Consider the following 19,938-nt stretch of genomic DNA (forward strand, 5'->3'; position numbering starts at 1 on the left):
CCTGTAGTTTTGATTAGATTTGGTGCTGTCTTCTTTTCCTTGGAATATAAATGATGAGAACAAACTATGATGTACTGATATTTGAACAGGTTCTTATTTTCAAGACTGGTTTGGGTTTTTTTGCATTGGGAAGTGAAAAAAGGAATCAACTATACCATGCACATAGTTTCTCAGAATTTGATCAGGGTTATTATATCAAATCCAGTGTAATTACTGATTATGCCATTACAATTAAATAGTATTCCACATGCATGAGATATAAAATATAGACTATCATCTGTACAAGGTGATTGAGATTAAGATGCTCTAGCACAGAGACTTCTTATTTTAGGACACTTCCCACTAGCCCACATAACATTTGAAATCTTGCACATCTGAAGATAACCAAAGTACTGAAGGAAATGAGAGGTTCTCTGTGCCTGTTTTAAGATTACCCAATTAAACACCACCAAAAAACAATCAAACAAACAAACAAAAAAAACCAAACAGACAAACAAAGAGGAGAGAATATGGCAAATTTAAGATTTTATTTATGTACTGTGTGCTGTACTCCAAGTTCTGATCCTGCTAAAATTGATTCCTTGAAATTACATCAGAATTTACATGTGGTGCTTATAAAATTGCTTCAGTGTTTGCTCCTTGACTGGTGTTCAATTTAGATGTTTTAAAAGAGGAGTACAAAATTTGTATGAATGATTAAATGAATTCAAGGTGAAGGAGTGTAACTGATGCTGCCTAGATATATTTCTCTGCCTGCTATACAGCATGAAATAAAGCTCATTGAAATCAATGGAAAGGTGCTAATTTGAGTGAGCTTTAGATAATGGCCCAAACCTACTCGTATTCAAAAATAATTTGGAAAGCTTTGCTTGACCTGCAACTGAAAATGGGATTTCTCTTTTTGCAAAGTTCAAATAAAAGCTTAAAAAGGCAAATAAACTTTATTTTTAATTTTCAAATTAGAAGAACTGTTGCCATCTGCATCTCTGTTTCAGCAGAGTTTGTTGTGTCCATAATTTCTTATGTAAAAAATCCCAGTGTACATGGGGAAAGTGCTCCTTCGGTAATACTTGTGGGTTGTCCATGGGATAATGTTAGTGTTACCACAGACTGGCAATTCCTCCCCTAATCCTGACTAAAAGAGATATGGAGAACAGCAGGGTGTAAGAAAGGAAGTGGAAAAGAGGTGATGCTAGAGAACATTTCCTCCTCATCTTTGTCTCCTTCACCTTCCACATTTTCTTCCTGCTGTTGTGTCATCTCCTAAAGATCTGCAGTTGATTCACCTCTGGTCCGCATTCCTCTTGGATGATCCATTCCCTCCTGAAGGAATGTGTGGCAGTGGTCAACGCCACGGGGTCAAACACGAGGGTCTTTTTTGTACATGGATTACAACTGCACCCTAAATGATTTAGGTTTATTGCTTTCTTCTCCTACACCCAAGAGTTTCCCAAAAAGTAGAGACTGTACGACTGCCACATTCTTCTGTGGCCTCCCAAGAGAGAGGTTTTCCCAAAGTCTGTTGCCTCTTCCCTGCAGTCCTGCAGCCACTACCCACCCCACTCAGAGCTGCAGCACCTTGGTGCAAGCTGGATCCTTCACAGATAGGGCTCTGGATTGTCCATCAATCTGGGGACAAACATGGCAAAAAGCCACGATCCTGAGAGGGCAACCACGCTTTTCTTGTGCAGGTGCAGCACTGGAAGGGTGGGGGTTAATGACAGGGTGCACCTGGAGCAAGATGAAATGTTCTGTCCCACCAATACTGGCTCTTCCAGTCTTGCCTGGAGGCCATGGTGGGCTAAGAGGTGGATTGAGGGAATAGTCCTGAGGCTGCTCCTCTGGGATTCTGACACTGATAGCTGCTTCCCGAGCCTGCCTCCCTTCTGCAGTGGGAATAGCTCTGCCTTTTTCCTGCTCTGTCACATTAGAGCTCACCAGAGTAAATTCAGCAACTGCTGCAAAAGATTTAAAAATAAATGCAAACTAAAATAAGATCTCAAGGGGGAAAGAAAAAAAACCACGAAAAATATAAAAATTCTGCATGTAAAATATTTTTTTAAAAATCTGAAAATCAGTCTTTCTCTCTTGTGAATTTACATTTTTGCACTTTCATGACATCATTTGCACAGGATACACAGAATCTCAGAGCTTGCAAAATGAGTAAAAATAAAACAGGGAAATATTTTTCTTCTCCTCTTACAGTTTTTCAAATCATGTATTTTTTTGATTATAAATAGCTAAATCAACAAACTTTACTGACCAGGGATATTAAGCACATTTTTGTTGTTGACTTTCAGAACTATTTAAACTCCTGAGTGCTAAAAATTAAAATTCCCTGTGGGAAAGCTTGTAGCTTTCAGTGGACTGGGTTGAAGTCCCTAATAAGAAGTAGTTAATAGGTAGACTGTGGTGACTCCAGCAAAACAACATAATCAATTCCATCTGCTTTTCTGATTAATCACCCTTATTATTGGAAGTCAGAGACACCATGAATTTGCACAGTAAGCATATATTTTGAAAAAGAGGATGACAGTTTGTTATCTTAGTTGCAGTCAATTAGTCTGACTCCTCTTTTTTCACCTCTCAGAGAAAACCTGAGACCAGCCACCCCCCTGCTCAGTAGCTGATTTCTACTACCCAGGCACCCTGTGCTCCAGTGGCAAGGACAACAAATATCCTGATTTTTTTTTTTCTTGGTTTACCAGTTGTGCTTGTTCTTTTCAGAAACTGAATAGTTAAAGAGTATGAATAGAACATTCTGTTTGGGACTTCAGTTTTCCAAAATAAAATATGTAAGTGAGGGAAAGGTTTCATTCAGTTTTGGCATCGCTTTGTTAAGCCAGTTTAAGCCAAGAAAGATTGTTGTTCCACACTGTTTGCTGATAGTAGAAAGTTTACATATCAAACTGCCTTTTTATTTTTTTTTTCTAGGGAAAAGAAAAAAATCTGTATGAATTTAAGGGACTGATCTCTTATTTGCTTTGCAGAAGAGATTGTTCTGTTAACAACTCATCAAGAAAGAAAAAAAAAATATAAACAGGATTAACTGTTTACTTTAAGTGAGCTGAAGTCGGGTTGTTTTTCCGAAGAAGAACACAATGTACTGTTGTATCTGGTTTCCAGAGTGGTGTTTATCATAATTCCTCCTGCAGTGGTTGGTAGAGTGCTGGGAAGGCTCTCCGCCCACTCGCAGCTCGCTCCCTCTCGCTCTCCCATTGAGGCCTCCGGCCAGGACTGCGAGATGGAGAGGGCTGTCCTGTGTGATCTTTACTGCCTGACATGAGCTGACATTGACCGAGAATAAAATAACAGGGCCCGTTTCCTAGAACTCTCGGTGGACTGCTGAGAACTGCTACCATGACTCTTGTAAACACAGGGCGCGCACACAAACACGCTCCCGCTCCCTCATTTAGAAACACACCTAGCACAGGCAGCCACTAACACGGGCTGAGGAAAACAGCAAGAGTGAAAAACACAACCGGCAGGCCCTGCGAGAGAGTGGAAAATTGCCTTTCTGCTGGGTAGGGAGCCCTGGCAAGATTGCTCTTCTGCTTTTCTTCTTGGCTCTTTGCTCTGCCCTTGATTTTTGATGAATGTTAGACTTTTCTGCTAGTTCAGTGGGATGATGTGGCACTGACGCAGCAGAGTGTCTTATGGAATACAGCCACAGCTGTGTAACAAATCCTGCGGGGTTGCTGGATTTCCTTTACCTTTCACATGCCATAGGAAGTGCATGAGCAGTGCTGTAGTATCGAGAACGCGATTTAGGATGATCTGTGCCTGCTGAAATGGGCAGGGGTTTTTTAATACTCACTGCATGTTGATGTTTTGTTTTTAAAATAAAATCTTCTCTGTGGTTCAGAAGTAAATCTGGTGAATCCACAAACAATATAGTCTTGAAAGATAAGGGACCCCAGTACCGCTGCTACAGAGTTCTTGCTTCATTCCAGATGCTGTAAAGCCCTCACTGTGGGTTTTGCAGGGCAAGTTGAGCGTTCTCTGAGTCTTGTAGTGTGAAAGAAATTAGTTGATACTGCAAGGAAGCCCGTCCTCTCTAGATATACACATACATATATATAGCCTCCTCCCCTAACTCAAATGGGATCTAGCACACATAATAGACTTTGTGGACCAGCCCTCCCAGATACAATCGTGTTATTCAGCTATTGCTTTCAGATCACCCTTTGAAGGCAGGACTTTTATTCTGATTTTTACGTATAAGGAACTGAGGCGTGGAGGAAACACAGCGTAACAAAAATGATGTGAAACCCTGCCAGAAGCAGCAACTGAATGCTGATTTTCTTGGAAAGGAGGGTGCTGAGCACCTTGCAAGGAAAGATCTTTTTGGCAGCACCCCACCAACTGTTGGAATTCTTGGATGCCAAAACAATAATTACAAAGTCTTGAGATTAAAAAAATAAACAAAGAACCCCTCCTCAGATTCATAGATAAGTACTTGAAATGACTGGGTGGTAATTACATGTTATATTTGGAACATAATTTTTCTATTGGCCATCATCCATAAGAAAGACTTGCAGTTTTCAACTGAGCCTGTGAGTTTCTTAAAATATACATTTTTACTCTTGATTAGTAAATCGTGACATGCAGGAAAATAATATTTTCTCTGAATTGTATACTGAAATAACCAAGGGGTTGTGATGGGATTCCAAGCTGAAGTAATGGTACACTGAAGAACCTGAGGAGTGTGTGCATCATTATTTTTCTTACCAACTGCAATTAACAGCGCAGTGAGTGAAACAAGCTGGGTGATCTGATGTGCTTGCTTTTTTGTTACCACTCAAAATTGGTTTCATTTGCATAACAACCTGTATGGGAATGGATCTTAGCAGAAGGACCATAAATTATGTCCCATGGGGCGTTGAGATGCCAGGGGGATCTGGAGGGAGGAAGGCCTTACTGCTATGTTATGGCCTAGCCTTTATACAAACTTTTATGCAATACTTAGGAAGTTATTTTTTCCTTAACTCCCTGTGTCTTCCAAAGTAGCTATCGCTATAAAAATTGACTTGCATGGCATAATTACTTTGGATATAAACTATGAATGTAGAACAACTTCAGTATTCATTTTTGAATCTGACATAAGCGAAGCTTATGTATGATACCGAAAATATTTTTCAAATACAGCTCTGTAACTGTTTGAAATTACAGCTTAGGCTCTATATCGTGTTTGAGTGGATGTCAGGAATGTCTTTTTATGGTTTTAAGTGTCTTGTTTACTTTTGAGAGAAATTCCATGTACAAATAAAACACCCACATCAGCAGTTTCATTCAAAAGTGCACTCAGTGTCAGATGGAGAGTTTAAAAAGTTCATGTGGTGTCACGTGAAAACTTCATATAAGAAATGGTTTTGGCAGAAAAAAATAGTCACATGTGAAGCCGTGGTTGTCATGGCAAGTACAAAAAGCTGGCCTTCGTGCTACACCAATTCCTGACAAGTTGTGTGTAGCTCCCACCAGGCAGGTGGTGTTCCATGTTTTGAGTGGGAACATTTGCAGTGCTGTGCAGCCCTGTTCTGTACGAGCACATTCTGCATTAAGAAGGTAGCTCTGCTGACACGCTTGGCTCATGCAGGTCTCTTCCTACGCACAAAAGCTGTTTCCCACAGAAGTGCTGCTTCTTCAGGCCACAGGCAGAAAATAGTAGGTGGAAGGATTAACATGAATGAAGAAATGGAAAAAGCAATCAGCAGGCAGGGAATCATGAAAGACCTTGTGGAAGTGGTATTTGATTTTCCAGTTTGTGTTGAACTATGTGATGATTCAAGGAAGTGAATAAAATTAAGCAGGAGTTATCTTATAACTATTATCACTCAATTTTTTAACATATGTATGAAAATTGTAATGAAAAGCAAGGAAAATCCAAAATGAGGGACTTGGTGTAGATACTGTAGTGAGTATTTGCAAGTGTGTTACAGAAACGTTCTATTAGGAGGTGTCTGCAAAACTAAAAGTTTCCTTTCCTGAGACCAGAGAGGCCTCTGCTACATATTTTCTATTTGAGATGCTGAGATAAGACTAGGTCATTTCCCTAGCGATACTCCAATCGCATGTGCAGTTTCCACCAATACTTCTGCCAGGTCCAGCACTCCAGAACTGCCTTTTTCTTTCTTTCCTTCTGGGCCTTTCCATGTTGCCAAAGGAAAACATACATGATCACAAACTATACTTTTCAGTGATTTTAAACCTCCAGTTTTCAAAGCAAATTATCGCCATTTTGTTCATGTCAGTGCTTCAAACCACCAGGTTCAAGAGCACCAGGCTGGGTGCTAGAAATGTCTGTACTTGGACCAGGATTCTTCTTCCAGCTTGACATTCCCCTGCTAAACTGGGAACGATGGTGCTTGTGTTTTCCTCTCTCCCTGTGTGCCTCTGAAACCTGTGCAGAGAAGGAGATAGTTACCATCATCATTAATTTGTATTTGTAGCAATCGGTAGTTGTGTTCTGTACAGCTTCACTCACTTTCTATTGACAGCAAATGGTATGGATTTTAAGCAGAAAACTCTAAATCTTGTACCTCCCCAAAGAAGGCTACAGTGGTTGCATTCTTTTCAAAAGGGAGCGTGAAGGAGCTTATTATATGCTTTTAATAGAGAAATCCTGCTAGTGTTAAAAGGCGGAAGATGCACAGTTGTCCCTGTGCTCTGAGTTTGAGTTTTCAGTTACTATATGGGTATGGTGAATGCAAGGAGTTCATGAGGTAGGGATATATTAAACCCAGGTAGGGTGGTGTCCTGCAGGTTACAATTTGAATCTGAGCCATATTAGCAGGAGTTAATCAGCTCCACCTTGAGACTTGACCAGACAAGTTGCTGGATTGGAGTTGTGTAGGTAGTGTTGTGCCTCTGGTGATGAAGGGAGAGGGGGTTTTGTTTGTGTGTGTTTATGTACGTGTGCTTTATGCCTCTGCTAGGACCGCACCTCACAGAGATAAGCAGTCCTTCTGACAAACAAAACAGCAGCAGCTGTCTCATGGATGGTTAAGATAAAGAACGAGCGAATATCGGAGTTAATACAAGTCAATTAGTTTTCAGGCATTTTCCCATTCCCCTCTTTCACTCCTTTCCAAAGAAAGAGCAGCTAATGAGGTCTGTGGTGCAGAGTGCTGCAAAGGTGGTGGTGTCTGCTGGGCTATCCTGCTCCTCATGCTGTACTGCACAGCTTAGCTGTGCGTGGAGAAGAGCTGCCCTGGGCCACAGTTGTCCTCCTACCCAAGGCTAAAACAATTACTTGTTGGTTAAGATCTGTTCATGACAAATTTCTGCTATTTGTTTTCCCAAGACTCAGTAAAGGCAGCGTCTGTGTAATCAGTCCGTTCTGGCCTCCCTGGGCTCTCATCTCCGCTGCAGGCAGATCTTTCTTTTCTTATTCTTTTCCACTAGCTGCTGAGGAGGCTGGAGGTGACCAAAAATGGAGAATGTTTTCATCGCCCTTACCTCTCCAGAAAGTCAGCTGCTTGAGAAAAGGCAGCAGTATGGAGAGAGATGATTTTTCATGCATAAAAACATATTAGCAAAAGAAGGGCTTACCCTTTACCCATGAAGAGTGACTAACTGGGAGAAGGGCATGGCATTAATCCTGTAATCCTCTCCAGATTTCTACCGGGAGACATGTTGTCCTTAAGATCAGCACAGTCATAGAAATAATGCAGAGTAATCAGTCTCATCTTCCTCCAGCCCCCATCCTTGCTTCTGGCTATTAGCAAATTAACAAAATCTTCCCAAGCTTTTGCATGAGACTTACTGTGTCATTCCATTAAAAAAACCAAAAGTTAAACTCCGCCTCACTTCTTATCATTCCCTATCTTCGCCCCCTTTGCTATTACCAATGTGTCATACTTCACCTTTTCCTTAGGCTGCATCTCCAACATTTGTTTCTCTACTGGCTTTCCTGCTACCCCTCTCTCCAGAAGTGAATTCTCTACTATTTTACTTGAGACATTTCAGTTTCCAAACCCATATTTTAAGTTGACAGTCTTACACAGGGCTACCTCCTGTTGTCCCAAAAATAAAGATGGCTTTTATTTCCTCCCTGCACAAGCACCACTGATTAAATTTGAGATGTTGCCTGTCTTTTTTTTAACAGTTCAGTACTATTCATGCTGACAAGCCATTGATAAAAGTATGTTTAACCTTATTAACTAATACAAATCCAGATTTTATGAAAAAAAGGTATTTCCTATAGATGTGCACAAAACATAAATGCTGAATTCCTGGGTGGCAGATACTCATTTTGTCTTTGCAACTTGTCTCACAATTTTGATGTGGGTTTTTATTGTGGTAGTGAGGTTCAAAGGGGGGGAAAATTATGGGACAAGCTGTTGGCTTTAATCAGTTAGACTGCCTGCTAAAAATTAATTTGTGAGAACATTTGCTGTAATATGAGAGCAACAGTGTTACATGGAAAAATAATCCAAATGCACTGTTCTTGGAATAAAGTGAAATCAAGGGAAAAAAGAGTACTGGTAAGGAAGTTAAGGTAAGGGATCAATAGGTTCTGAATGCAGCTGAACTACTGCCAGTGGTGCTGACAGCATGTACAAAATCCATAAGAACATAAACAGTTCCAAAGAACAAGAGGGTATTTCTCCAAGTGCATGGCTAAGTCTGTTGTGGGATACAGCTGATTTCATGATAGTCATTAAGTGGGAAAATCAGTTGTCCCTCAAACACCTATAGCATTTCAAGGTTTTGCCATCATTCATTGATGGCGTTTTAAAGGTGTGGCGAAGCAGGGAGAATGTGTTTGTGAATGTCTCTTCGTGGTGTTGATCTGGGATACTTCTCTCTTAGCCTGAAATTGGGCATCTGGAGGGTTATTCGTGAAATTCTGACTTCCAAATGAGTGTATGCACATTTCATTTTAAATGCATGTTGCAGAGGAACTGTGACTACCTTTTGGACACTGTTAAGGGCAAGTGTAGTAAATACAGTGTCTGTCTGCTCTTGTGTACAAACCTGAGAGAGCAAAGGTGCTTGGAATCTGCTCCCCTGAGTTCCTTCATGATGCCAATAATCATGAATGTATTCCCAGTGTGAATGGGAACATTACTGGTAGAAGCCTCAAATGCCACAGTTCTTCTCTGCGTTGAGCATGGTCATAAGATGACCATTCTCCCATCATATGACCTGAGATTCCTGTATGTGCTGCATGCACTGGACAGCTGGAGTGGGAGCTTCAAGGAAAATACATCCTTGCCTAGAGGCAATACTCCATGCAGGAGGAGTTTACTTTTACAGAGTTGATTTTCAAAGGACCCAGATGCTGCTGCTGCTGATGATGATGATTTGGCTGCAGTATTTTTTGGTCAGATCAGTTTCCTGTCCTAGTCATTTATGTGCCACCACAAAGGAATGGAAATCTATGGCCAGGGATGCGGAGAATTGAGATTCCCATGTCTGACAGAAACCATCTCTTTGCTTAACTTAAAAGGACTTGGAAAATGCTCTTTTAGTGACTGATGTCTTCAGAACCAACCAAGCTAGTTTTATTTGGGCAATTAACATGTCCCAGAGGACTTAATATGACCCTGGTGCCAGCTAGTCTGAGATTTACTTGTGTTCAGTTATGTCTCACCAAAGATATGAGAAATTCCAGTGATCAGTTAAGAGACTGCTGAACTGATCTGATCTGAGACACTAACTCAGTTAGCCTTCTTGCTCCAAGATACAGAGGCCTAATTTTTCACAATTAACAGTCAACATTTTGTTAACATAGGCAAAACTGTTTGCTTTGTTTTTCTGGTTCCCCTCAATCTGATTTTCAGAAATGTTCAGAAAATATGAACTCTGGTTTTCCAAACATAACAATATCACAGGCAGTTTCAGTCAAATCAGTTAAAACTCAGGGGAGTTCTTAACTGATTGCAAAGTCTTAACATGGAAAGCAGTAGGCAAACATAATTCTTCTGGTTTGTTTTGGGTTTTTTTCTGATGGTGACTCGGTTTTCATGGGACCTTTGTAGCTAGAGATATGGGGAAAATATGGGAGTCTTTATTTGTACCCAGTCCTATCCCTCCCTGTTCCTTACAACTAGCAACAGAATTTGAAAAAATGAGGATTCTTTGCACAATTGCTGATGTCAGAAAGCCTTTGGGGTTGTGTCTTATATCAAATGCAGCCTTCTTGAGGGTCTAAGCCTAAGTTAGCCAGTTTATAATGAACAAGGAAAGTGTGATTTGGGCTTATCCATGTGCCTACTTTTCCATGTGAAGAAAATACATGGATTTCTTCAGTGTAGGAGCTCATTTATATTTTATAAAACATAATGACTGCTGTTGAATGCTTTCAGGGTGCATGTGTGTTATAGGATGTGTTCCAAAAGCAGTTGGAGTTGACTTGCTGGGAACAATGGTGCTGTTCTGGGGAGGGTAGTTTCGGTATGTACCTTTGAAATGAACTGAATTCTGCTGCCTGGTGCACCCTTGAGTTTTACTGGAAAAAAAGATGTGTGTGCTACCCTCAAAGGTAATTTTTTTTCCCCCTTTGAAAAGTTTCCATGCTTAACTGTCTCTTTCTGAGGCAATTAAAACAAATCTTGTAGACAGGGGCCTCCTTCCTCCAGCCCTGCATGATTCATGCTATCGTGACTGCTCATCTCAGGTGCAGAATCTTGTGAAATGTGCTTTTGACTATCTAAATGTATGACATCCACTGATTTTGCCTTATCTGTTATGACAGTACTATCTTCTCAAAATGCCATCAAGTTGGTTAAGCAATACTTCCCAGCCCTACAGCCCCTACTTCCATAGATTTTTATCAAATTGTTTGTTTAGCAGGTTCTTTAATTACCTTCTTAAAATAGTTCCTCTGGGCTTCATACCCAATTCTGAATATACCAATCTCCAGTTTTATGTTGTTTTGTTTAGTTTTGTTCTTCTTTAAAGAAAAATTGATGTTTCACTCTTTTTTGCATCCTGGAGACTCTTTTTTAAAAGAAGTGTGAGAAAATGTAATGGTTGCTTTGCCAGTCTCAGTGATTATTACTTGTGAAATATGTTGCTTTGCTTACATCTAAGCAGAATTTTTATATTTATAAACACACACATATTCATGTTTCTATTGTTATTCTGTCTCTATTGTAGAATTCACCTCAAGTAAGGCCAAAACTCAACTTTCTTTGTTTTCAAGTACACAAGCCATATAGTGCATAGCAGTTAATTAATCTAATCCCTGGTGCAAGCCCTGTACTCTTTTTTTCAGTGATGCTTCTCTCCTGCATGGCCCTGTTATGTCCTGAAAATGTACATGAGAAAACCCTTAATGATGTTGGGTTTGTTTATTGATACATACTCGATAGGAATTCTGCAGATACTGCAGAGGATAAGCCCTGTCCTGAAGTTTGTAATATGGTTTTCAGAACTTTGCTCACTGGTTTGTTATGAACAGATGCCAGTGAGTAATGGAGGAATGTTTTGCAGGTTATGCCTCCTTGTCCAGGATGCCTATGGCATGTTCAGTGAAGTGCAGCTGCAGTCCCTGAGTTCCACAGATGACATTGAGCAGTACTGCAGGAGGTGGGAAGGAAAATCTTGCTGCTTAGCTGGAATGAAGATTTTGCAGAGAACTACAAGAGGAAGGTGAGAACAATTAATGGAAGAACATATTGCTTGTTGTGGCAAGCAAAGATGATGTGCCTTTTTATTTATTTCTGTGACCAACATTCTTTGGAACAACTGAACTTGGCTTTGTTCAATGAAATGTCCTCATTGCCACCTTTGGGGCATCCAACTGTGCCTGAGCCAACAATTCTCCAAAACGAGCATATAAGTAAGTTAATGCACAAATACACACTTAACAGAGTAAGGAATTACTGTGTACAGTATTTCATAAAATATGAATGTTTTCTTCCTCTTCAGTAGATTCAGAGGTTTAAAAACATTAGTTCATTTCCCTTTCATTGAGGATTTTTTTACTACACATTTTCTCCAGTGCTGCCCAGTATGGCTTGAAGTTTCTAGCACAGACTTTCCTTTAGTATATGAGGGTTTAATTCTGTTAAGTCCGTATGGTTTTAGAACCACAGTTTAAGTTTCTTAAAACAAAACAAAAATAATCTTGTAAATCTTAAAGCCATTCTTATTTTGGAATAAGAATGTCAATAGCTTTATAGAAAAATTCCCCCAGGTAAGTAACAAATTTACTTATAGTATATCTCAGATTTTGCTTATTCTGTGATTCCTGTTATTTTCTTCAAATAAAATATCTTTAGTCAAGGGAAAAAATTAAATAGATTGATTATCTTACAGAGTATCTTTCTAAGGAGAATGATACAATGTTCTCATGGGGACCTATATAAATATAATTAGATTGGTTCAGTTCTCAACATAATTTATTCGTCCAAGCATCCGATCTAGATAAGCCTTTGCTATTAGAATGGCTATGGTATTTCTGCTGACACTTTTTTTCCTGTTGAAAAATGCTGTTTCATCAAAACCAGAATGTTTCATGGAAACATTATCTATTTTGGAGACAGATTTGTTGGGAAGATTTTTTTCAGGTCCAGAGGGAGTGAATATTCTTTCTCTCATTCTCATTTCATGAAAACTTTGAGAAAGTCTCATTTTTGTTTCATATTGGAACAAAAACAAATTTCAAAGCTTTGAAATGTTTAGCAAAATGGAATTGTTGTTTTCGAGCCAGCTCTATTCAGTATGCTTTTCTTTTTATGTACTTGCAGTGTTAATTTTCAGAGCCTTTGGATTTTGAGCCTCCTTGCATTTTTATGGATCTTTAATAACAAACACGTCTTCTTATTTAATTATTTTGTTGGCTTTTTTTTTCAAGTTACATTTTTTCCAAACAAATTAAATAATGGCTTTGGAATTCTGGATACAAATGAAGTTTTACAACTGGCTGCTGGTGCTTCCAGTACTCTGCCTAACTAATAAGAGACAGACTTTTTCTAATGTAAATTCTGTTTCAAAGCAGCAGTGACTTACTTCTGGCTATTCTGAGGACGTTCTGAAGACACACTGCTGAAAATGCTGGTGGCTCAGCTGGAGCTGTGCTGGTGGTAACCCTGCTAGGGAACATTAAAAGAAAATGAGTATAGTGTAGCTTCGGGGACAGTGCAGCGGTTAAAACGTGATTTCATTGTACAAGATGGGTGGGTGGGGGAATTGTTCAGGGGGTTATTTTTTTCTTAATTGTTTTAGCCTAAGTTCTGCTTTATAGCTTTTTATTACTTTTAAGTGTTTGGGACACATTCTAGGTGTGATGGAAACCACAGTAAAGCCATAGCTGAAATGAATACTTAGAGAGTACTTACTCTGAGAGAGCATAATTAAGCTGTAGAACTCATTGCCACTGGATAAATGGATTTCCAGAGCCACTGGTGTATCCAAGCACATGATGGCTTATGCCTGTGAGCACCCAACCTTGGCTTGCAGCACATGAGTGAGTAAGAACTATGTGGTCTGCCCTGCAAGAAAGACTGCTGCCCTTTTTTTTTTTTTTGAGAATGCCAATTACTTTTTGGAAGGAGATGGCTTTGAAACTGTTTATTCCCTGGAGTCTGACAGTGGCTTTTAAAGTGGCTAAAACGGAAGAAAATGTAGGAAATACGAGGGAAAAGTAATGACTTTTCCTGTGTGTGCCTTTGAAGCCCATGATCTAGAGAAAGCCAGGAGTGGCTAATAAGATCCCATATGTTCATGTTGTCCCACAGTCACATGGACTGTAATCAGAGTGTTTCCTCAGTCCCTCTGTGAGATAGAGGAGATTTGCTAATAGATACAAGAGCTTCTCAAGAGTTTTGCATCAATGAACCACTGTTATTGTTCAAAAAATTTCCAGGCCATCATCCATCCTCATCATCAAATATTTATTTCAAGTGCTATTTGACATCATTCCGGTAAATGCAATTTAAAAATCACTGTTGTAAGCTGAAATTTCATTTCAAGGGCTAAAAACCAATAAGCCTGTGATAAAGGGTATTTTACACCCAGGGGAAAACCCAGCTGAACACGTTACTTGATCTTTGGAACAGACCTATACTGTTAAGGAGTGCTAAAGAAACTAAACACATTTCTTCCCTGATAAGAAAACACTTGTGTTCCAAGAGAAAAGTGGGATAAGAACTTACACAACCATGTCCTGTCTTGACGAAGATCAGCTCTGTAAAAAAATTGGAGTGATAGTAACCTTACATTGAGAGAAGCACTTTTAATGTTGAATATTGTTTTTCAATATGCTTTGACAAAGTAGCAGGGTCTCGCATACATTGTTTGAAAGTCTTTTACTGATTTAGGTGGTTTTCAGAGCCAGGCCTATACCCCACATAAAGCATGCTCCCCTAAACCATCCCTGCAAGAAATCCTTCCCTTTGCAGTCCAGCAAAGGAAATGTTGTTTCCCTTTGCAGTCCAGTTTCTGGCAATCCTGTAAGACAGAGGGACATGGCTGAATCATGGCAGAGTTTCCATGGCTTGTTCAGTGCCTGGTTTCCAGCAGTTCTTTGTTTGTGAGGCTGTTGGCTAAAGTAGGAAGCAGTAGTGTGGCAACTGACTGAACTTGTGTGGTTCAGTATCTGTTTCCTGACAGCCTTTCTCTTCAGCCTCTCAGTCATACTTGTCACCTAGCCTTTCCTACAGCTATTCCCTGGACTACGTGCTTAGTATCAGCAAAAAAGAAGAAAAAAAGTACAGTGGTTTAAAGGGAGAAGACTGAAAAATATTAATTGAAAGTCTGCTGGTGGTGTTGACTCCTTAGAGGCTCATGTTCTCACCCTCACCCTCCCACTGCCTCCTGTGTCAGTCTTAAATTCAGCCCCTTGAGAAAGAGGAAGTGAGATTTTGGGGCTGTGCTGCTAGAGGCAGGAATGCTGGTTAAGAATCCATATGCAGCACATGCAGCCCCCCTGTTTTAATAGGTCCCAGGCATGTTTCAGGTATGTCAGGTATAACCAGAAACTAAATGAATGCAATTAGATGCAGGGGCTGAGCACTAAAATGCCTCAGGAGTAAATAACCTATAAATTGTCATGGTTCCTGCTTCCTACCAGAAATTAATTTCAATGATCTGAGATAATCTTTGGAGTTAGAGACCTGTCTTTATCAACAAAAAATACTGATTTTTTTAGCCCTGCCTGGAGTTCCACACAGAGTAATAATCTGGATTTTGACAATTTGGGTCTTTTCACCTGATTTTCCTACCATTGGGTTGTCTTACTGCTGAGTGTAGCAGATATACCTGCTTCTTCTCTTTATGCTTTCTTATATGTTAGAAATATGAAGAGTTTCTCTGCAGCAGAACAGAAAGATGACAGCAATTTAAAAATGGAGAGGGGAGGAAGAACACAGGATGTCAGTACAAATTTTGTCCCTAAATTGAAAAAATGGTTAATAATCTTCAAAAGAGGAGGCAACTGCTGCATGTAGAGTGCTAAAATCCACACTTGTGTTGGATAGGCTAAAATACTTTGAAGAATGCATCAACTCATAAGCTTTGGCTTTTTGAGCCAACATTTAATTCATGGCAGGCTGTATTATCTGTTGCATTTTCCTCTACAGTAAACAGGCTCTGAATATTGAGTTCATCAACCAGTGTCATGTCTTTCTGAGAAATTTCTGCATTTTCAAATAAAGTTGGCTTCTGTTGTTTGTCATTTTAAACTTTCAAATGTTAGGCACTGAAATGTGAAATCTCCCTGTATGTTTGTAGTGGTCACTATTGTGCTTGAGGGTTTTCATAATTTTCTACTTTTTTTCTCTTTTTATTTGAGTCACATACTTCTCTGGCCTCAATTTCTCTAATTTTTCCCCTTTACCCTTCACTGTATACTTTCTCTTCATATTATTTTGCCCTCAGAAGATAGGACCACTGCTAACTGCTGCACAAATAAGTGTTTCAACTGCTAGACATTGACAGGAAATGTAATAGTAAGAACTTTCCACAGAGCAAGGAGGTCATTACTTCCTTCCTTTGGTTTTCCCTCCTCCAAGAAGACTGCCATCTAAAAGATCCACCCATATCTCTGGGTTTTGAGGTCCTGAAACACTTCAGTAATTTCTGTGGTTGAATGTTGAGCTTCATTTAAAGCATAATTTCAGAAATTACATTGAAGTTTTGAATATTGGCATTATTTTTATATTCATTTTTACAGCTCCTTTTGTATCAGAAATGAAGTTTTTTATTTCCTGAATTTTCTATTCTTTAGCAAACATGGACTGCTGCTTAAATCTTAGTGCTTGTGTCATTAATCTCTTTAGTAATCAGCATTGGAGAATAACATAGGCATAGCCATATTGAATCAAAAGTACTTTTGTGTTATAATTTCAGAGGTTTAATGTAGTATGTGTAATTTCTAATATACTATAGAAAATTGAATTACTAAAGTATGTAAATCATTCAACTATATTATTGCATATATCTAAAGAAAAATTGGGAAAAAAGAGGCCAGCAGTCCTTCCTCCCTCTTTGCGTTTTGACAAAGATGCTGTTTTAGTAGGCTCAGATTTTTGATTTGTGATTTTGTTGCTTTTATTACTCAAGACTGAGAAAATGTGGTGTTGCATAGTTTGTGCACTGCAAGATCTTAGTAGGTCAATTAAAGGAAGAGAGAGAGAGAGAGAGCCTACAGTATCAGTTTTATATTTGGATTGCTTGTCCCTTGACAGTTGAAGCTTATGCAGTCCAGGTGATTATTAAGGAATTTATTAGTTTTGCACAGAGGGCTAAGAATTGCTTTATTTTTGAGTCCTCAAAAATTGAGACTGACAGTGCCAAAGAAAACTGCTTTGCTTTAGACAAAAAGTTTAAGAAGTAGGAGAGGAGGAAGCAGAGAAGTTCCAAGTCCCGAGTCCTCAGAGCAAAGCTGTGGAAGATGCTGGAAGAGAATCCTAGCTAACATCTTTCTGCTCCTTGCTGTAAACCTTACACAGTGTTCCTTTTTTCCCAGTTTATGTGCCTTCTTTTTTCTCTGATATTTCTGGTGTTTTCTCCCTCTAGTGATTTTTCCCCTGAGCCTTTTATGATTATTAAAATTGAAAACTCCCCCCAAACCATAAGCCATATGTTAAAAGTTGGATCAGGTATGGCACACAGAAAGTTCTTGGACCAGAACTGTAGCTGAAACTTCATGCTTTTGAGGGAAATAAACAAAATCTTCTTATTAGGTTATAAAATAAGTTGTCAGGTCAGAATCAGTGAAATGCAGTTTTGAAAAATCAGAGTTGTTTGACTTTTGAAACAGATTGTAGTATGAAATAAATGGAATTTGCACAGGATCAGAGATGTTCTGATAGTAAGTACTGGTTTCTCAGTCATGTATTTAGCCTGCTTAACAGTATTTAAAAATTTAAAATCCTTTTTTAATTCTTTGCCTGATGTCTGGGTACACAGCAGGCAGTTTGCATTTATGGATACAGGGAAAAGATATACTGAAGTTTAGCACAGAAGGGTTAAGAGAGATGTCTTTTGAGGATCTTGGATAATAAAAATAATTAAGGACACAAAAAAACCCGATTTTGCTTATTATATGTATGTACACACATACATATATAAAATCTCATTATATATAAGCATAGCTTGAAGATGTGGGTTTATAGAAAAGAGACATGTCTACCTGTCATAAGTCCAAATTTCTGTGGAAATCAATTTTTACTGTAACACTCCTTTGGGGTTACTGGTAGTCTTATTGTGTTGGTGTTAGGCACTGGAAATATACATATTTAGGATGGGATAAAATTTGTTTTACCAAAAACAGAGTTAGGCCTGGCATGGAAAGTAGAGAGTTGAGTGTGTCATTTAGAATCTTGTAGATTATTTTTGTCCTTCTCCTGCTGTAGATTTAGTCTTTTTTTTTCCTTTTTCTTTGCAAAGTTATAGAATACTACAATAGAGCCCTGGTCTCTGAAGTAAAAGAAAAAAAAAAGTTATTCAAAATACTTTACATGTTCATTTTTCTTTTTGAATCCTTGAGCCTATTTCTTCTCACTTCTTATTTTGGTTTTCCTTTCTTAGAAGTCTGTTCTTTTGTGATTTTTTTTTCCAAAGTAACTAGTAATTACACACACAGAGCAAAATTTTAATGTTTTTATTTTGTCTTGTGTATCCAGAGAGGCTCCATATGCACATGGGAGCTAACTATGCCCCTTCACTGTAGCACAGAGCCAGCTGTTCATCTCTTGTCCTGCCTCTATAGCTGAAGAAGGCTACACATGTTGAATAAACTGCACCCATTGTTCAAATCAGATTGAACTGGAGTTTGAGTGTTACTTGGCCAGTGAAGGGAATTAATTTTATTCTTTCTGTGAGAATAACGACCTTCTGCAGAGGAGGACACAATGTCTTTGTCATTTCTCCACTGTCAGTGCCCTCACTTCATTCTCCCTTCTGCTAAGTTGAAGCCCGTAAGTGTAAAGAGAGAGTTAACTTTCCTGGAGGTGTGTAAGTGTGTGGAGCAACCAGGGAGCTCCCCACCAGGGACACTGACTGATGGAGTGAGAGCTCCAGGAGAGAGCATCCCAGCTCATAGACAAGGATCACAGCAGGATGTGATTTGGAACTTGCTAATCCTTTGGTTTGTCTCTGCCCTTGGCCTGACTGGTGTCAAAGAAATGATGGGCCCAAGATGTTCAGGAGACTTACCCCACCCAGCACTGATCCTCTGCCTGCTTGCAAACAAATACTGTCATCTACAATTAATTAAGTGCTCCTAGTTCAAGCAGTAGATGGCCTTCTCCAAAAGGGCACAAAGAATGGAAGAAAGTGTACCATATGTCTTAGATATTCTGACACAGGACAACAAGTTAGAAGCGAGCTAAAGAAGAAAGGACGACTTCATGTCCTTTGTGAACACTTAAAAATGCATGTGAGGGATCAATCTGTGTGAAGATGTGAGCATGCAACAAACAACATGGCTTAGTTGCTCTAAGTTGATCAATGTGCATTCTCAGTGCACACAGTTTGTGGTAAGTTCGTATCTGTGCTCCGACCTTGTGCTGTGGGTCGTGTGATGGAGGCTTCTTATGCAACTGCTTACAGCAGGCTCTGCTCTTGTTTTGTAGCTCTCCTTTTTATCTCCCACTTAGCAAGACCCATTAGTTCCTCTAGGCATTGGCCTTCCTTGTGTCAGATATCATTCTGTACTATACAAACCAGAAAATCTTGCCCGGGTCAAGGATTCAAGTGGTCAAGTTTGCTGGAAAGTAGCTTTAATACCTAGGGAATATTGCTTTGTGTGTTGTAATGTCATGACTGTTAAAAAACAAAGAAACGAACAAAAAACCCAAACTAAAATTAAAAAAACCCTCCAAACATCAAAACTACCCCAGTCTCTCTCCTTCTACAGACTTGGGGATGATGCTTTGTAAGTCAGGAAGTCCATTTTTGTGAAAGAGTAGCACTTTTGTGTCTCTAGTCTGTTTATTCATGTGGAGAACACAGCTACAGGTAGCAACAATGTCTTTTGAGTCTGCCAGCTTGTTACCTGAATTGTGAGCCCGAAGTTGTATTCCCCGAGATCTCCTCTGAGATTTACACATAAAACTTCTTGCAGAGCTGGTCCAAAGGCATCACTATTAACACTGAATCACAGGCAGTGAAAAAACATGCTGAGAAGCTCACTGTAGACACCCAAAGTCTAAGGATCCAGAGAAGGACTAAGGAAATGCAGAAATAAATGAGCTTAAGCAGAAGTGAGCTAAAAGCAGAACTTTAAAAGGAAAGTTTCCATGACCCCTTGAAGAGAAGCAGCATATTGCAACGTGCTTCAGCCCTGTAAACAGGGTATGTGGTTTCCTTCTAAACAGTTGGGTTTAGAAGCTAGTATTACTTTTAACAAGTTTTGGACTTCATTTTTTAGAGTTGTTTCAGAAATCGTGGTTTTCTTAATTGGAGGAACAGACAACTTGGAGGCAATGTGGGGTTAAAATCCAGATCTCTGTGTTTCGACTGCATAGAACAGAGAACTGG

At 39.3% G+C, this 19,938-nt stretch overlaps 1 protein-coding gene across 3 annotated transcripts in view; it reads left to right on the forward strand.

The window, feature by feature from the left end:
• SPIDR (scaffold protein involved in DNA repair) overlaps positions 1-19,938 on the forward strand; it is a 193,852-nt gene that overhangs the window by 155,366 nt on the left and 18,548 nt on the right. For all 3 annotated transcript variants that reach the window (XR_015807293.1, XM_014874307.2, XM_088174758.1), the window contains one exon: positions 11,443-11,601. Coding sequence is in view for 2 of the 3 variants with exons in the window: in XM_014874307.2 (XP_014729793.2) it covers positions 11,443-11,601 (159 nt within the window). In the remaining variant the exon portion in view is untranslated. The remainder of the gene's footprint in view (positions 1-11,442; positions 11,602-19,938) is intronic.

Source organism: Sturnus vulgaris, chromosome 1, assembly GCF_052056855.1.
Source record: "Sturnus vulgaris isolate bStuVul1 chromosome 1, bStuVul1.hap1, whole genome shotgun sequence".
In the NCBI taxonomy this organism is placed as follows: domain Eukaryota; kingdom Metazoa; phylum Chordata; class Aves; order Passeriformes; family Sturnidae; genus Sturnus; species Sturnus vulgaris.